The following is a 17,599-nucleotide window of genomic DNA, read 5'->3' on the forward strand; positions in this document are numbered from 1 at the left end:
TTTCCATAGCTGCTGTCTTACCCGCTGAGCTTCTCCAGTATTTTGCTTGTGTTGCATCAGAACTAAAAAGTTGTGCAAAGCATCTACAAGTTAGGACTAATATTCTGCAAACTCGATTCTCTACTTTTGACACTAGCCACTTTTTTTTAGCTCATCTGTATTTCTAAATGAATGCCAGAGCAAAAATTAACTGGGATAAATAGCAAAATATAAAACACAAGATAAAAACTAAATAAGTAGTTCCCGATCTAACTGCAGGTTCAGAGTGGCAGCAAGAACTCAAGCCACCCACTCAAATATGCAGGCTTGTCCTACCTTGGTGAAGATAGGTTTGTTGTGTAGTGTGACCATGCTGCACAGATCACAGTCCAATATCACCAGATTGCCATGGAATGATTCTTTTGAGTGCTTCAAGTTAAAATAAAGGTCTGTTGCTCCACCATCAAAGATACTACGAAAATAGCGAGGGATTAGGGTCCGGCCAATTGCTTAGTAGAAACAAGAGATAGGAATAGTTAAACTTCAGATTTTGAACCAGCTTTTCCACAATGTAATGAATTGAAAGCATCTAGTAGTCTGCAGAATGCTGGATATTTCTCATCTGTAAAGTGAGTAACATACATTTCAGAATCAGAATAAGGTTTAATATCACCAGCATATGTCATGAAATTTGTTAACTTTGCAGCAGTAGTACAACGAATACATCATAATTGCGAGAAAAAAAACTTAATTACAATACAAATACAGCTGAATTAGATAAATAATGACGTAATGCTCATGGGTTCACTGTCCATTCAGAAATCAGATGGCAGAAGAGAAGAACCTGTTCCTGAATTGCTGAGTGGGTGCCTTTAGGCCTAATGGCAACAATGAGAAGAGAACATGTCCTGGGTGGTTGGGAGACCATAGTGGTGGACACCAGCTTTCAGAGGCACCGCTCCTTGAAGATGTCCTGGATACTTCGGAGGCTAGTATCCATGATGGAGATGACTAATTCTAGCCTCTGAGCTGTCCTTGTAGCCACATAACTGTCCTAGCTGAGTTAACAGTGACCCCAGGATACTGACAGTGGGGACTCAGCAATAGTAATGCCAGTAAATAGAAAATTCTAAGTATATTTTGTTGGAGAGAGTCACTGTCTAGCACTTCTATGACATAAATGTTACTTACCATTTACTGGCCTATGCCTGAATGTTGTCCATTTCCTGCTACATTCGACATGGGCTGGTTTAGTTGTTGAGGAGTTGTGAATAAAGTTGAACCAATGATATTAAAGAGGATACCAAAAGTTTCTTCAAACACATAAGTGTCAAAGAGAGGCAAAAGTGGATATCGGACCACCAGAAACAAAGCTGGAGAGGTAGTAATGAGGGACAACGAAATGGCAGACGAACTGAAAAAGTATTATGCATTGGTCTTTACCGTGGAAGACACTAGCAGTATGGTGGAAGCTCCAGGTGTCAGGGGTCATGAAGTGTGTGAAGTTACCATTACAAGGGAGAAGGTTCTTGGGAAACTGAAATGTCTGAAGGTAAAAAAAAAGTCACCTAGACCAGAATGAGGTGGCTGAAGAGATTGTGAAGGCATTAGTAATCTCTCAAGAATCACCAGATTCTGGAATGGTTCCAGAACACTGGAAAATTGCAAAAGTCACTCTACTTTTTAAGAAGGGAGAAAGGCAGAAGAAAGAAAACTATAGGCTAGTTAGTCTTCAGTGGTAGGGAAGATACTGGTCTATTATTAAGGATGAGGTCTCAGGGTACTTGGAGGCACATGATAAAATAGGCCGTAGTCAGCATGGTTTTCTCAAGGGAAAATCTCGCCCGACAAATCCGTTGGAATTCTTTGAAGAAATAACAAGCAAGATAGACAATGGATAATCAGTTGATGTTGTGTACTTAAACTTCCAGAAGGCCTTTGACAAAGTGCCACACATGAGGCTGCTTAACAAGTTCAAGCCCATGGCATTCTAGCATGGATAAAGCAGAGCTGACTGGTAGGAAGCAAAGAGTGGGAATAAACAAAGCCATTTCTACCTGGCTGCCGGCGACTAGCGGTGTTCCACAGGGTCTGTGTTGAGACCGATTCTTTTTACATTATATGTCAATGATTTGGATGATGGAATTGATGGCTTTGTTGCAAAGTTTGCCAACCATATGAAGATAGATGGAGGGGCATGTAGGTTTGAGGAAGTAGAGAAGCTACAGAGGACTTAGATTAAGAGAATGGGCAAAGAAGTGGCAGATGGAATGCAACATCAGGAAGTGTATGGTCATGCACTTCGGTAGAATAAATAAAAGGGTTGATATTTTCTAAATGGAGGGAAAATACAAAAACTAAGGTGAAGAGACTTGGGAAATTGAGTCAGGATGAGTCTGTGGTGAGGAAGTTAAATGCAATGTTAGCATTCATTTCAAGAGGACTAGAATATAAAATCAAGGATGTAATATTGAAACTTTATAAAGCACTGGTGAGGCCTCACTTGGAGCATTGTGAGCAGTTTTAGGCCCTTATCTTAGAAAGGATGTGCTGAATTTGGACAGGGTTCAAAGAAGGTTCACAAAAATTAAACATCATTGAAACCTATCAAATGGTGAATGGCCTTGGTGGAGTGGATGTGGAGAGGATGTTTCCTATGGTGGGGGAGCCTGACATTTGAAGGTACAGCCTCAGAATGAAGATGAGGAGGAATTTCTTTAACCAGAGAGTGGTGAATCTGTGGAATTCGTTGCCACGGGCAGCTGTGGAAGCCAAGTCTTTATGTATATTTAAAGCAGAGGTTAATAGATTCTTTATTGGTCAGGGCATGAAGGGATATGGGGAGAAGACAGGAGATTGGGACTCAGAGGAAAATTGGATCAGCCATGGTGAAATAATGGAGCAGAGTCGATAGGCCAAATGGCCTAATCTGCTCCTGTATCTTATGGTCGTCTGCACTCTACTGAACTTATCATGAAAGGAAGGTCAATGAAGCAGATAAATACGGTTGGACCAAGGACACTGCCCTAAGGAATTCCTGCAGTAACATCCTGGATCTAAAGTTAAATTGATTTTACAAAAATTAGTTTTAATTGTCACATGTACATTAACACATACAGTGAAATGCACTGTTTTGCATCAAAGTCCAACACAGCCCCTGGATTGTGCTGGGAGCAGTCCACAAGTGTCATCGTGCTTCCAGCACCAACATAGCATGCCCACAGTTTACTAACCCCAGCCTGTACGTCACAGGGAGAACATCAAACCCCTTACAGACAGCAGCAAGAATCCAACCCTAACTGGTGATCACTAGCTCTGTAAAGCGATTGCGCTAACCCCTACACTACCATGCTGCCTACCTCCAGAAAGACAGACAACAACCATCTGTCTTGGTGGAGATATGACCACAACCTTTGGAGTATTTTCCCAGTTGATTTCAGTTTTATCAGCCCACCCTGGTGCCATTGTCTATCAAGTGCTGCCTCCTTGGCAACGGCCGTCACTCCAACCTCAGTAAAGAGCTCTTTCACCCACATCTATATTGGTAGCGTAAAGGTTAGCATAAATCTTTACAGCTCCTGAGATTGGAAGATCGTGGTACGACTCCCGTTGCTGTCTCCAAGTTTATACTCTTCATCATGTCCACGTGGGTTTTCTCCGGTACTCCAGTTTCCTCCCACATTCTAAAGACGGACGCATCAGGGTCATTATGTTGAACCGTGTTATGTTGGTGCTGTTAAGTGTGGCTACACTTGCATGCTGCCCCCAGCATATCCTCAGACTGTGCTGCTCATTGATGCAAATGGCATGTTTCACTATATATTTCAACATACTTGCAACAAATCAAGCTAATATCTACTTCTCTTTATTTATCTGCAACATGGTTGTGATGAGATCTGGAGCCAAAAGGTTCTGCTGAAGCCTAAACCAGGGTGGTGGCGTGGAGATGCATCTCCATCAAAGGAGGTATAAGGAGCTCCATCCCTCCGCGAGTCAGGTCATCCTTGGAAAAGGTGTAGCACCTGCTTAGCCCCTACACAAATCAGGGTCACGTGAAGCCATGGGAGCAGGTGGTGGATGATCGTATGAGCAGCTGGTACATATCACAAGTCCTGGTTATGTGACCACTGACACCAGGCAGACAGTCTCTGAAGAGTATTGATAATGGCTGGGGTCACCCATCTTGTAAAGACCCTGCCCAGAAGAAGGCAAAGACAAATCACTTCTGTAGAAAAATTTGGCAAGAACAATCAAGGTCATGGAGCCATGATCACCTACGTCACTTGTCATGGCACAGAATGATGATGATGAAGCCTAAATTGGGTAACTGTGAGTAAACATTTGGTAAGTACTGGCTGATAACAATTTACTGATATACAGGGTATTTGTAGAGGTCATTTTACAATACTTGACACATTTTATCAATTCTTCTTGCTAATTTTTATGCCTTTAAATAAAAGCACAGTATTTTGTAATTTACTTTATTACATGCTTTTTACTTGAAATATGTGCAAGCTGTGATGGAGAACAGCAAAAACTCACTGTATCTTTTCGGTCCATCTTCTAGGCAGCAGGCCACAGTCAATACCGCATCGTCTTCAAAAAATTCCGTGGTGAAAGCATCCCACCAAAGGTTGTCACACTCCTGCGGAGAGAGAGGGAAAAAAAAAAATCACACTAACAATGTACTCACTGGAGACAAAAGTCCTTCACACTTGTTGAACAAGGAACCAAATTAAACTAGCAGAGAAACATACATGAGATTAGCTTTGTCAGATGTACAGTACATTACAACATCCAGTGAAATGTGCCGTTTGCTTCAAATCAAATCAATGAAGATTGTGCTGGGCAGCCCACAAGTATCACCACGCTACCGGCATCAACATGGTATACCCACGACTCATTAACCCTGTCTTTTTTCACTTTCAAAGGGACTTGTGTTCAGAAACCCCACGGTGGAACAACACTAATTTAATTGAAGATCACTCTGGAAGAGTACTAAGAAAAGCATGGCTGCAGTGGCACTGTACCCCAGAGACTAGTGAATGATGCCAGGAGTAGTAAAGGAAATTGGTCACAGACCCTCCTGATGCAGGTAGTTACAGGTTAGTTTTTCTCTGTCTATTTATTTACTTACAGATAGAGCACAGAGTAGGCCCTTTCAGCTATTCAAGCCACACTGCCCAACAACCGCAATTTAACCCTAACCTAATCACGGGACAATTAACAATGACCAACTAACCCACCCAGTACGCCTTTGGACTGTGGGAGGAAACTGGAGCACCCAGACGTTCCATGGGAAGACGTACAAACTCCTTACAGAGAATGCCGGGATTGAACTCTGATGCTCTGAATTGTAATATTGTCATGCTAACTGCTATGCTACCTCGACCAATTCGGTTTCTTACATTTCCGGATAATAACTTTACTAATTTTCACTATGGAGTTTAAACAGACGACAAATTTTAGCTATAAGCGGATTGGAAGTTCAGACAATATACATAACTTAAACCCCTACTGACTAACCACCTTGAAATTACTTACCTCTGTCCAGTTCTGGAGACGTTTGTTGAGTTCATAGATCCTGAACTCGGGTTGTGACATATAGGGTGTGTGTCTTCTGAAACAGTGGGATTGCATTAGTAAGCAAATTAAATTTAAAAAGATCTGTGACAACTGTTACACAAATAGACTACCATTTCAAAGACTATAACAAGACACCTGATATTACCAAAACAATTATGAAATAATTGTATATTTGATATAATAGTGTGAGCTAGAAAGAATTGGGCCAATTTTCACATTATTTACATTACTATTGACAGTGAATAAGTAGCTGACTTGTTTGTACATATGGCGGGAGCAAAGCATGTTGGGATTGTTGAGGGTGGAGCGCTGCGGGGGGGGGGACAGGTGGCAGCGAAGGAGTACTGGGGTGGGGGGTGGCACAGGTGCAGACACACCCAGCCCTGAGACACCAGGAAAGGTCATTTGATTCCAAACAGTCAGTTTATTGATCATTACAGAATGTCGCTGGTGCCTCCCGCTCCCTGCCCTCTCCCTTCCCCTTTTCCCAACCATGATTCCCTTCTCCCTGCCCCCTTCCCACTCAGTCCACAATAAAGACCCATTTTAGAATCAGGTTTATCATCACTCACATACCTCATGAAATTTCTTTTTTTGTGGCAGCAGTACAGCGTAATACATAAAATTACCACAGTACTGTGCAAAAGTCTTAAACACCCTAGCAATATATGTATGCCTAAGACTTGTCCAGTACTGTAATACAAAAATGGTGTATAATCAGTTAGCCAGCAGAGATCTACTTTTCAAATCATCAGTAGCTCTTGCCGAACTGCTAAACTTCCATGGCAATAATAAAATCAGCTCAATATTTAAAGTCTATATAAGGTACAATACAAAGATTATAGTTGACACCCAGAATATGGATCCATAACAGAATGAAAGGTCCTTTCAATTAAAGATATTTCATAGATACCAAGCAGAACTAAAATGTCCTTACCCGATATTGGGCTCCGGATACGTAGCAGGGTAAGACGGGGTTGGACTACAAATGAAAATGAAAGTGGCAATGTTAATTGCTGATGCACTCAGTAACATTATTGCTCTTTTAAGAGTAGATTCTGAATTATTTATCACGCGCACATCAAAACATACAGAGAACTGCATCACCTGCATTAAAACCAGCACAGTCTGGAGATGTGCTGGGAGCAGCCCACAAGAGTCGCCACACATTCCGGCAACAACATAGCATGTCCACAAATTTTGGCAAAACAACATAGACGACCACAAGCGACAAAACAACAACAGCAAGACAGGCCCCAATCCTCCCTCCGATTCACCACATAGTCCTCCAACTCCAGGACTGACCTCCTGGCTTGGGCCATTGGCCCTCGACGATTGATCGACCTTCGGTTTTGACACCCGCACCCCAAGACAAGCCAATGATGGGACCCGAATTCCGGGCTTGAATTCCAAATATGTCAACTGCCTGGATCTCATGCCTCCTCCTCGCATGGACATCCAATGATGGGACACACTGACACAGCAGTCCTTCATCACTGGCCTTCGAGCACAGAGCTGAAGCCTGGACTGTAGATTTCCTTTGTCTTACATCCACACTGCTAGAACTTCCAGCGCAGAGCGGAGACTTGGACTGTAGATTTCCTTTGTCTTACATCCACACTGCCAGAACTTCGAGCGCAGAGCGGAGACTTGGACTGCAGATACCCTTTGTCACCCGTCCGCGTTGCTGGACTTTGAACAGAGTGGAGGCCTGATCTCGAACTCCTCCACATCCCTATCCCCAATCTGACCTCTAATATCTCCACATCTAACACACTTGTACTCTCCTTAGATCATCACGACCAAGGATGAGAACGGGTAGCAAGCCTTCTCTAGAGAACAGAGGCTGTGCCACTCTGAATTGGTCAATAAAAAGGCTGCAGGACATCTTAGGGAGAGCAAATGGAGAGGCACGGACTCCTCAGAGATAAGTCTGCAGTTTGGTAGATAAAAGTAGAAGACCATGATTAAATATCATTGCTCACTACCATCCCAATGCTGTAGGATGTGCCGTTCCAGTTCTGACTATAACAGAGAAACAGCAACCAAAAGGAATTAAGGATGTGTGTATCAAAAGGAAATCTCAGTTAACAGAAACTGTCCATTAAAAACTCAACAGTAAGTTCTAACTGGGCAGCTTTTGTTTATGGTAATAGAATATTCATATCCATGTAATCTCCAAATTCAACACTGCACGTTAGAGTTGGATCCTGGTTAAACAGCTGATCAGCTTTGAGTTAAGAACTGAACATTAACAGCAAGCTGCAATTCAAAGATAATTTACAGAAATATTCGCGACATTCTACTTTAGTTAATACAATTCCCAGATAATTCTGGGCTGGATTTCCCTCTGAGGCACTAAAATACTGAACACTTAATCAAATCCAGCAGTTTGACCAATTGCAATTGAGTTTCAGCTACTAATCTGCAATAAATACTAGGGTAAATTGTTCTACATATTGCCAAGCTCTGTCCAAAATCGCCTCATATTACACATAATTTGTTTAGGTGATCCAATTCAGATTTATTTATCACATGCACACTGAAGCATACAGAGATGTGGCATTTGCATTAGCAACCAACACATATGAAGATGCGATGGGGGAAGCCCGCAAGTCTGGCATATATTTCTGTGCCAACATAGCATGCCCACAGTGCTAGGCAAACACAAGCAGCAAAACAATAGCAAAAAAAAAAAACAAGCCCCTTCCCTCCCAATACCCACACCCACCAATGGCCCTCCAACCTCAGGGCAGGACTCTGGGCCTCCAGCCTCCCACCATAGGGCTATGACTTCCAAACTTCTGATCAATCTTTGGACTCTGACCCCTGGACTAGCCAACGATGGGACACTGGATTCCCAACTCAAAATCTGGGGGACAGGTGTGCCTCCAGCTCGCACAGACTTTCGAACCCAGAACCCTCCAACCTGGAACAGCCTAACATCTACCGCTGCCCTTCACCACCCGTATGAAGTTTTAAATCCCAATACTGAATTGGGTGTATGGGGTGTCCAGGGAGGGATAGCACCTCTGGTGAAGGGGCTTGTCATGTCCATTCTGGGGCAGCTCACTCACCTTTGGTCCCCACCCAAAACTCAGCTCTCACCTGTGGCTCTAAGTAGCTGTTTGCATGTGACAGTGGCCACACCCCAATACACCGCTTTGACAAGTGGGCTTAACCAAGTGACGGTGGCCTGCAGCTTCATACCTCAATGAGATAAGGACATACCTGTCCTAGCATGCAAAGTCAGCTCCTGCGGACTGGGCGGATGGGATCTACAGAGGGATGGAACTGCAGCGCTCCGTGGAGAGCAAAGGGCACGACGAGACAAAGACGACATCACGGTCATCCACTGTAACTAAGGAGGGCTCCAGTTTGTGATACTTGTTCACGTTACTTCACCCAGACTTGTGAGAATCAGAGAGTGGAACTGCCCGTACAACGGTTTTTCCACATTAAAAGCTCTCCCGCACAGATTTCCTGCTGTTGTCAGACATGATAGACAACCACCAGCACTGAATGCCTCACCATTAACTGAATTTAACATCAATCAGTTAGTCTGATATATGACATCAGGTTATTATAACAAATTTTCAGCCGATTGCAAAATCAACACAATCTGTTTAACCTATTTGCTAAATACAATACTGACTCCATCCTGAAACGATGACTTGCCCAGCTAAACAGTCCTGATTCAAACTAATGTGCAACAAGAAATAGGACACTTTTAAAATATCCTCCAAGAGGACCACAACCTTGTCGTTGGGTTTGGGGGCTTTCATGCCTCAATGACCCAGAGAGCGATGTTGACTCGAGTCAGGGCTTTATGCTTTGGCTCTTGGTTGGGACACCCATGCTAAACAGGTCAAAGATTCATTTTATTATCAAAGCATACAACTCTAAAATCCTTCAATTCTCTGGTAGCCATAACCAAAAAAGAAAGAAACGAAAGGCAACAGGATCATCGACCCCCAAATTCCACCTCCCCACAAAAATAGAACAGACACATCAACCCCCCAAATCCCTCCTCCCGCACAAAAAAAATCAGCAAAATGGATCAGAAACCTCAACCCTCCCCCAAATCCCTCTTCCCACACAAAAAACAAGCAAAATGGATCAGAAACATTAACCCACACCCGCATCCCTCCTCCTGCATAAAAAAATGAACAAAATGGATCAGGCACATTGCCCCCCCCCCCAATCCTCTTTCCCACACAAAAAAACCCAGAAGATGGGAAGAAAAAACAGAATATAAAAACTAAAAGACTGAAACAAAGATGTTATAGTCCAAGTCCACATCCAAGATGCAGAAAAACCTGGAAAACACTACCTGAGCCCAGCGGCAGACCTTTCCAGCTCCTGTACAGAGCGATCAAGACAGGCAGCTGGTGCTCACCCTCTGCACTTGCTTCAATCTCCCTCGAAGCTTTCGTCGGTGAACAACAGAAGCTTTAATCGGCAAAACATCAGCTTGTGCCCCGCCCTGCAGCCTGCCCACTATGGGGTGCCCACATGCAGTCTCTACCTCTTGGAGACGGCAGAGTGCTGGAACACCTAAATGATATCCAAACTTCCACACTTGCCTTAATGTTTCAATCACCCTCGTCGCTTTTATCGGCAAACAATGGAAGCTACTATCAGTGAAATGTGGTCAAATATTGGCACATGCGCCAGCCTGCAAGCTGCTCGCCACAAGGTTCGCTCACACTGCCTCGGCGTCTCAGAATCTCAGAGACTGTAGAGTAGCAAAGCACCCAAACGATCTCCAAACAGCAAAAGTCTCCAATAGTTCCAGAATCACATCCAAGACAAGAAACAAATGTAAATGACATAAAAGAGAAAAAGAGGGTTCCATGATCTATCCAGAAGATGTCAACCAAAGGAGCGTCGTATGCAGGCACCACCTTGGTAAGAAGTTCATGGCCAAAAGTCAGACTAAGAGTGGTCACCGGTTCTCCAGGTTCGGGGGATCAGCTCAGGGCTAACAACCCCGAATGGTAAAACAAAGTTGTTCCGGAAACAGCAATGAAGAATCTTTCTACAACTGAACGCGATGGTATTCCTGAGTCTTCACCCTGGACTTGCAAGGCTGACAGTAGTGAAAACCCAGAGAAAGCTACTGACATGATGAAAGAAGCCCTGAACACCACCAGAGATGGAGGACCTTCATTGCTGCCCTAAATGCCAGCCATAATAGACAGTAAGCTCTAAAATACACAGTGACAATGACATGCATTCTTAGATCGCAGTGTAACAACTTTGCATAGAATGACACCAAATTTACAGAACAGAAACAGGTCACCTGATGTCTGAGCTCATGCCTTCTCCCAGCATCACCCCAACAAATACTCGCTGTTTCTTATGTACACATCTAGTTATCCTTCACCATTCACCTCAACAACAGGTGACACCCCCCCCACCCCCCATCCACCAGCTCCCATCTCGGGTGGAGCTTAAATTCCTAAGTAACGGTCCATCATTTTTCATAACACCAAACTGCATATGTTAAGAAATACAAGTTGAAAATCCAGATGAAATCCTGAGCCCTGATGAAGTGTCTCGGTCCAAAATTTTCACTGCTTATTCCTCCCCATAGGTGCTGCCTGACCTGTTGAGTTCCTTCAGGATTTTGTGTGACAAGTTGAAAATAAACTGTTTTAACTTTTTCACAAAAATTCCACAAGAGCAAATTTTATTCCATACCTCAAACGTCTAGTTTGTATAAGTGTCAATTACTATTTCTCATAATGCCAGAGTAGCCTGCTCTTGTATTGCCTTTTCCCACATGCTTGCAATGAATCCCCTTACAGGGTTATCATCTTACATGTCCATTAATATTAGCGTTTTTGTCATGAAAAAGCCCAATTCATTCCTCAGTATGATCGTCAGCTTCATCCAGCTCTGTTGAGTCTTCTCCTAATCCACCTGCTGCGTAAATTTCATGCCAGTTGACCAAGCAACTCCAGTCAAATCTGATAGTCCAATAACACTAGTTTTCAAATTTTTAAGTAAATTTATTATCAAAGTTAACTATATATCACCATATACTACCTGGAGATTTGTTTTTTTTGGAGGCATTTACAGGAAAATCAAGAAAAGGAGTAGAATTTATGGAAAAAACTATAATAACAAAGACTGCCAATCAATGAGAACATCCCAATCCTGGCTAACTGTCATATAGCCTCAGTTTATCACTAAATTTTATTGGCTCTCAAAGAGTATTCTTCTGGAAGAAGTTGCTGATAAACAGAGAAACAGGATACTAGATTGCAGACCAACAACTGAATGTTCCGTTTCACAAGTTGTATACCCACCCGAGGTCTCGGTCCAGCATAACTGCCTCAGTCTCCGGAATGCACTTCAGGGTGGAATAATAGCAAAATGGGCTCAGACTAGATATCCGGACTAGGTACCCTGTAACAAAGCAAAAACATAAATGAGGAAAACTGCAACAACTACTTCATTCATGTCACCAGCCCATCATGGGCAAAGCTCTCACCTCCATTAGGCACATATTCATACAGTGCTGTTACAAGAGAGCAGTATCCATCGTCCAGGACCCCCACTCTAGTCCGGGGCTCAGTCCCAGAGACCCTTTCCACCCATGAATCTCCGATGAGGCCATGCTCTCTTCTCACTGCTACCATTGGGAAGGAGGTACAGGAGCCTTGGGTCCCACACCACCAGGTTCAGGAACAGTTCCACTGAACTGATTCCACAACCTATAGAATCACTGTCAAGGGCTCCATAACTCATCTTTTCATGTTTCTCTTATTTGCGATTTGTCTTGTTTTACCCATTATCAACACTCTTCAGAGATTGTCTGCCTGGTGTCAGTGGTCACATAACCAGGGTTTGTGTTATGCACCAGCTGCTCATACAACCATTCTCCACTTGCTCTTATGGTTTCACATGACCCTGATCGGGGGCTAAGCAGGTGTTACACCTTGTTCAAGGGTGACCTGCAGGCTAGCAGAGGGAAAAAGCACCTTACACCTCCTTTGGTAGGATGTATCTCCACTCCGCCACCCATATAGATGTGTTTGGTAATAAATTTACTTTGAACACCATCTGTCTCTCTTGCTTTCTCTCTGAGCTTGCACACTGGAAGCAGCATTGATAAATTCATTTTGACTTTCAGCCATTATACTGTAAGACAAAAGGAATTCCGAAGTTTTACTAATGGAAATGCTATGGACTGCAAATGACTGCCTCTTACACTTCATGAATAACACTCCTAAGGATACGGAGAATCTGCAGAGAGACATCGATAGGTTTAGTGAGTGGGCAGATGGAGTAAATGTTGGTAAATGCGAGGTCACCCACTTTGGAAGGAAGAATGGAAGACCAGGTTACTATTTAAATGGTAAATCATCACAGCATGCTGCTGTGCAGAGGGACTTGGGAGTGCTTGTGCATGGATTGCAAAAGGTTGGCTTGCAGGTGCAGCAGACTATCAAGGCAAATGGAATGTTGACCTTTATTGCTAGGGGTATTGAAGTTAAGAGCAGAGAGGTTATGCTGCAACTGTACAGGGTACTGGTGAGGCCACATCTGGAGTACTGCATGCAATTCTAGTCTCCTTACTTGAAGAACGATATACTGGCTTTGGAGGCGGTGCAGAGGAGGTTCAGCAGGTTGATTCCAGAGATGAGGGGGTTAGTCTATGAAGAGAGACTGAGTCACCTGGGATTGTACTCACTGAAATTCAGAAGAATGAGAGGAGATCTTATAGAAACATATACAATTGTGAAAGGGATAGATAAGATAGAGGCAGGAAAGTTGTTTCCACTGGTAGGTGAGACTAGAACTAGGGGCCATAGCCTCAAGATTTGGGGGAATAAATTTAGGATGGAGATGAGGAGGAACTGCTTTTCCCAAAGAGTGGTGAATCCGTGGAATTCTATTCCCAATGAAGCAGTGGGGGCTACCTCAGCAAGTATATTTAAGGCAAGGTTGGATAGATTTTTTCACAGTAGGGGAATTAAGCATTATGGGGAAAAGGCAAGTAGGTGCAGATAAGTCCATAGCCAGATCAACCATGATTTTATTAAATGGCAGAGCAGGCCTGACTGGCCAGGTAGCCTATTCCTGCTCCTATTTCTTATCTTCTGTCTCTCTGCTCATTACACCGCTGGCATTTAGGGCAGCAATGAAGATCCTCCATCTCTGGTGGTGTTCAGGGCTTCCTTCATCATGTCAGTAGCTTCCTCTCGATTTTCACTACTGTCAGCCATGCAAGTCCCAGGTGGAGACTCAGGAATACCGTCACATTCAGATGTATAAGGATTCTTCATTATCAAGAAAAAATGTACAGATGTTGGAAATCCAAGCAACAATGCTGGAGGAACCCAGTATGTCAGGTAGTATCTACAGAAAAGAGAACAGTCAGCACATTGGGCCGAGACCCTTCATCAGGACTGGAGTAAAAAGATGATAAGTCAGAGTGAGAAGGTGGAGGGGCGGGGGGGGGGGGGGGAGTACAAGGTGGTCCATTATAGGTGAAACTGGGAGAGGGGGAGGGGAAAACAAGACTATTGAAGGGATTGAGTAAAAAAAGTTGGAAAATCAGTCTCACCCATGACTCTTAACACATGAAATGAATCAGATGAAGATGGCTGATCCAAGTCATTTCCAAGCAGGGGTCCACGGTCCCCTTACTTAATAGCTGGGAACCACTGTTCCCAGGGAACTCTTCCAATTATGACCACACAAAGGATGTATTCTATGTGGAATCAGCTGCCAAAGGAAATTATTGAGGAAGGAACAATAACAACTTTTAAAAAGCTGGTTGAGCAGGTACATGGATTGGAAAGGTTTAGGTTATGGGTCCAACGGGATAGGGAATATTGGTCAACACTGCCAATTGAGGCAAAGAGTCTGTTTCCATGCAGTATAACGCAATGAATCTAATCTATAAACTGTGTTAAAACAACCACTTTCTTCCATAAGTGACTCCCCAAAGTGGATGTTCAACACAGGCCTCAACTTTATTTAAAGCCCGCTTTAATTTTTGGGGTGACTAGAGTCATGGTGATAAATCCTAGTTATCCAATACATCCAAGTCAACTGTCAAGCACTATTCACACTAATCTCATCTCCTGGCATTGGAAAGGGATAGGACCCAAATGGTTCTAACAAAATCCAAAATGGACATTACTCTTTTAATCAACAGCAAATGGTAATCTTCATTACCAGACTGCAAGCTATCAATCCTCAGGGTAGTAAAACATTAACAATTTCAATCTTTTCCCTTCTGGGATAATTTTTAGTGTTCTTGATTTAGAAATGTATTAATCTTTTCCTGCTACGAATTTGAGGTATAAAGTTCATTTTGAAAGGAGCAGGGAACAGGGGGATCACCGGACACCTGTCCCACCAGCCCCTCCAACTGCCCAGCAGGACCCTCTTTACCCCATCCAATCCATTTATCAATCACCCACATCCACATCTCAAATATCAGCTATTGCTGACACGGTATCCCCACCTATCAACCCTCTCCAACCTCCTCCGCCTCTCTGAAAGATGAGTACAATTCAGCCTTCTGCAGTGATGAGCAATGCTTTCCTGACACCACCCTCCGATTTCCCCCTTCACACTCTCGTGTTCTTTCCAACTCCCTCAAAACAATCAGACATCTCTAGCTGTCCCCAAACAAACTCTCCCTGCAACCACCTTATGAGGGTTTTCCACCCAGCTGCCATGCACCCTCACCCACAGGCCACACCCCTTCTCCCCAGGCCACAGCCCCTCCCCAGTCTCCCTCCAGGCCACAACCCCTCTCCCCAGTTTTTCCCCAGACCCCCCAGGCCTCACCCCCTCTCCCCAGTTCCCCCAGGCCTCACCCCCTCTCTCCAGTTCCCCCAGGCTTCACCTCCTCTCCCCAGTTTCATCCCAGGCCTCACCCCCTCTCCCCAGTTTCACCCCAGGCAACACCCGTCTCCCCAGTTCCCCCCCAGACCTCACCCCCTCTCCCCAATCCCCCCCAGGCCACATCCCCTCTCCCCAGTTTCACCCCAGGCAACACCCCTCTCCCCAGTTCCCCCCCAGATCTCACCCCCTCTCCTCAATCCCCCCCAAGTCACATCCCCTCTCCCCAGTTCCCCCCCCAGGCCACACCCCCTCCCCAGTTTCACCCCAGGCCACTCCTCCTCTCCTCAGTTTCACCCCAGGCCTCACCCTCTCTCCCCAGTTTCACCCCAGGCCACACCCCCTCCCCAGTTTCACCCCAGGCCACTCCTCCTCTCCTCAGTTTCACCCCCAGGCCTCACCCTCTCTCCCCAGTTTCACCCCAGGCCACACCCCCTCTCCCCAGTTCTCCCCCCTAGGCCTCACCCCCTCTCCCCAGTTTCACCCCAGGCCACTCCCCTCTACCCAGTTCCCCTCAGGTCACACCCCCTCTCTCCAGTTCCCCCCCCCAGACCTCACCCCCTCTCCCCTCAGGTCACACCCCCTCTCCCCAGTTCCCCTCAGGTCACACTCCCTCTCCCCAGTTCCCCCAGGCCTCAGCCCCTCTCCCCAGTTCCCCCCCAGGCCACACCCTTTCTCCCCAGGCCACACCCCCTCTCCCCAGTTCCCCCCCAGGCCACACCCCTTCTCCCCAGGCCACACCCCCTCTCCCCAGTTCCCCTCAGGTCACACTCCCTCTCCCCAGTTCCCCCAGGCCTCAGCCCCTCTCCCCAGTTCCCCCCCCAGGCCACATCCCTTCTCCCCAGTTCCCCCAGGCCACTCCCCTTAGTCTCCCCTAGGCCACACCCCTCTTTCCAGTCTCCCCAGGCCACACCCCCTTCCCCCCCCAGGATACAGCCTACCTCCCCAGTTCCCCCACGACCCAACCCCTTCACCCCAGACTCCCACCCATCGCCCCCACTCCTCAGTCAGCTATCCAGGCCCCGCCCCCTCCACAGTCCCCCAGTTCCCCCTCATCTCCTCAGGAGAGTCCGGTGCTTATCCCGGGCCTCAGCCCTCTCAGCACCCCTCCATTTCCCAGCTATCCCGATCGCCGGCTCTACTACTCCGGCCAACCCTGCCGCCGAACGGCCCGCGGTCCCCCTCACTCACCGACCCTTCCGCCGCAACTCGACGCGGGACCCTCACTTCCGGCGGAAGAGAGTGGAGGCGGCGGCGGCGCGCGGCAGGCGGGAGCGCGCTTTCGGTGACGTCACTGCTGCTCTGTGTCGGTGGATGAGGAGGGAAGGGGAGGGTTGATAGGTGAGGGAGGCAGGGAAGGGAAGAGTTGCCTCATGGTTTGGGATGGCATTTTGATTGTGCAGGAATGTAAGAATCTGCAGAGTACTGGAATCTCTGCCCAATACATCCAACCAACCATCTACAGGAGGTTCATGAATTGAATTGACTTTATTTCTCACATCCTTCATTCACATCCAGGAGGAGTAAAAATCTTTACGTTACGTCTCCATCTAAACGTGCAATACACAATCATAGTAATTTATAATAAATAGAACAGTCAGTGTAATATAAAGTACTCCAGTTCGCCTACCAGCCCCGACTAGGAGTTGAGGATGCCATAGTCTACCTGCTGAACTGTGTCTACGCCCACCTGGACAAGCCAGCGAGCACTGTGAGGGTCATGTTTTTTGACTTCTCCAGTGCGTTCAACACCATCTGCCCTGCTCTGCTGGAGGAGAAGCTGACAGCGATGCAGGTGGATGCTTTCCTGGTGTCATGGATTCTTGATTACCTGACTGGCAGACCGCAGTACGTGTGCTTGCAACACTGTGTGTCCGACAGAGTGATCAGCAGCACTGGGGCTCCACAGGGGACTGTCTTGTCTCCCTTTCTCTTCACCATTTACACCTCGAACTTCAACTACTGCACAGAGTCTTGTCATCTTCAGAAGTTTTCAGATGACTCTGCCATAGCTGGATGCATCAGCAAGGGAGATGAGGCTGAGTACAGGGCTACGGTAGAAAACTTTGTCACATGGTGTGAGCAGAATTATCTGCAGCTTAATGTGAAAGAGACTAAGGAGCTGGTGGTAGACCTGAGGAGAGCTAAGGTACCGGTGACC

At 45.7% G+C, this 17,599-nt stretch overlaps 1 protein-coding gene across 9 annotated transcripts in view; it reads right to left on the reverse strand.

The window, feature by feature from the left end:
• LOC140201920 (LIM domain-binding protein 1-like) overlaps positions 1-16,699 on the reverse strand; it is a 38,104-nt gene extending 21,405 nt beyond the window's left edge. For 3 of the 9 annotated variants that reach the window (XM_072266728.1, XM_072266724.1, XM_072266729.1), the window contains exons 1-6: positions 16,634-16,690; positions 11,883-11,982; positions 6,503-6,547; positions 5,524-5,599; positions 4,522-4,624; positions 316-488 (exon numbers count right to left, since the gene is read on the reverse strand). In XM_072266728.1, coding sequence (XP_072122829.1) covers positions 316-488; positions 4,522-4,624; positions 5,524-5,599; positions 6,503-6,547; positions 11,883-11,902 — 417 coding nt within the window. In that variant the 5' untranslated portion in view covers positions 11,903-11,982; positions 16,634-16,690. Of the gene's footprint in view, positions 1-315; positions 489-4,521; positions 4,625-5,523; positions 5,600-6,502; positions 6,548-11,882; positions 11,983-16,629 lie in introns of all 9 variants that reach the window. The other 6 variants (XM_072266725.1, XM_072266726.1, XM_072266727.1 and 3 more) reach the window with 4 other exon arrangements.
• Positions 16,700-17,599: the final 900 nt, after the last annotated feature.

Source organism: Mobula birostris, chromosome 8 (assembly GCF_030028105.1).
Source record: "Mobula birostris isolate sMobBir1 chromosome 8, sMobBir1.hap1, whole genome shotgun sequence".
NCBI lineage: Eukaryota > Metazoa > Chordata > Chondrichthyes > Myliobatiformes > Myliobatidae > Mobula > Mobula birostris.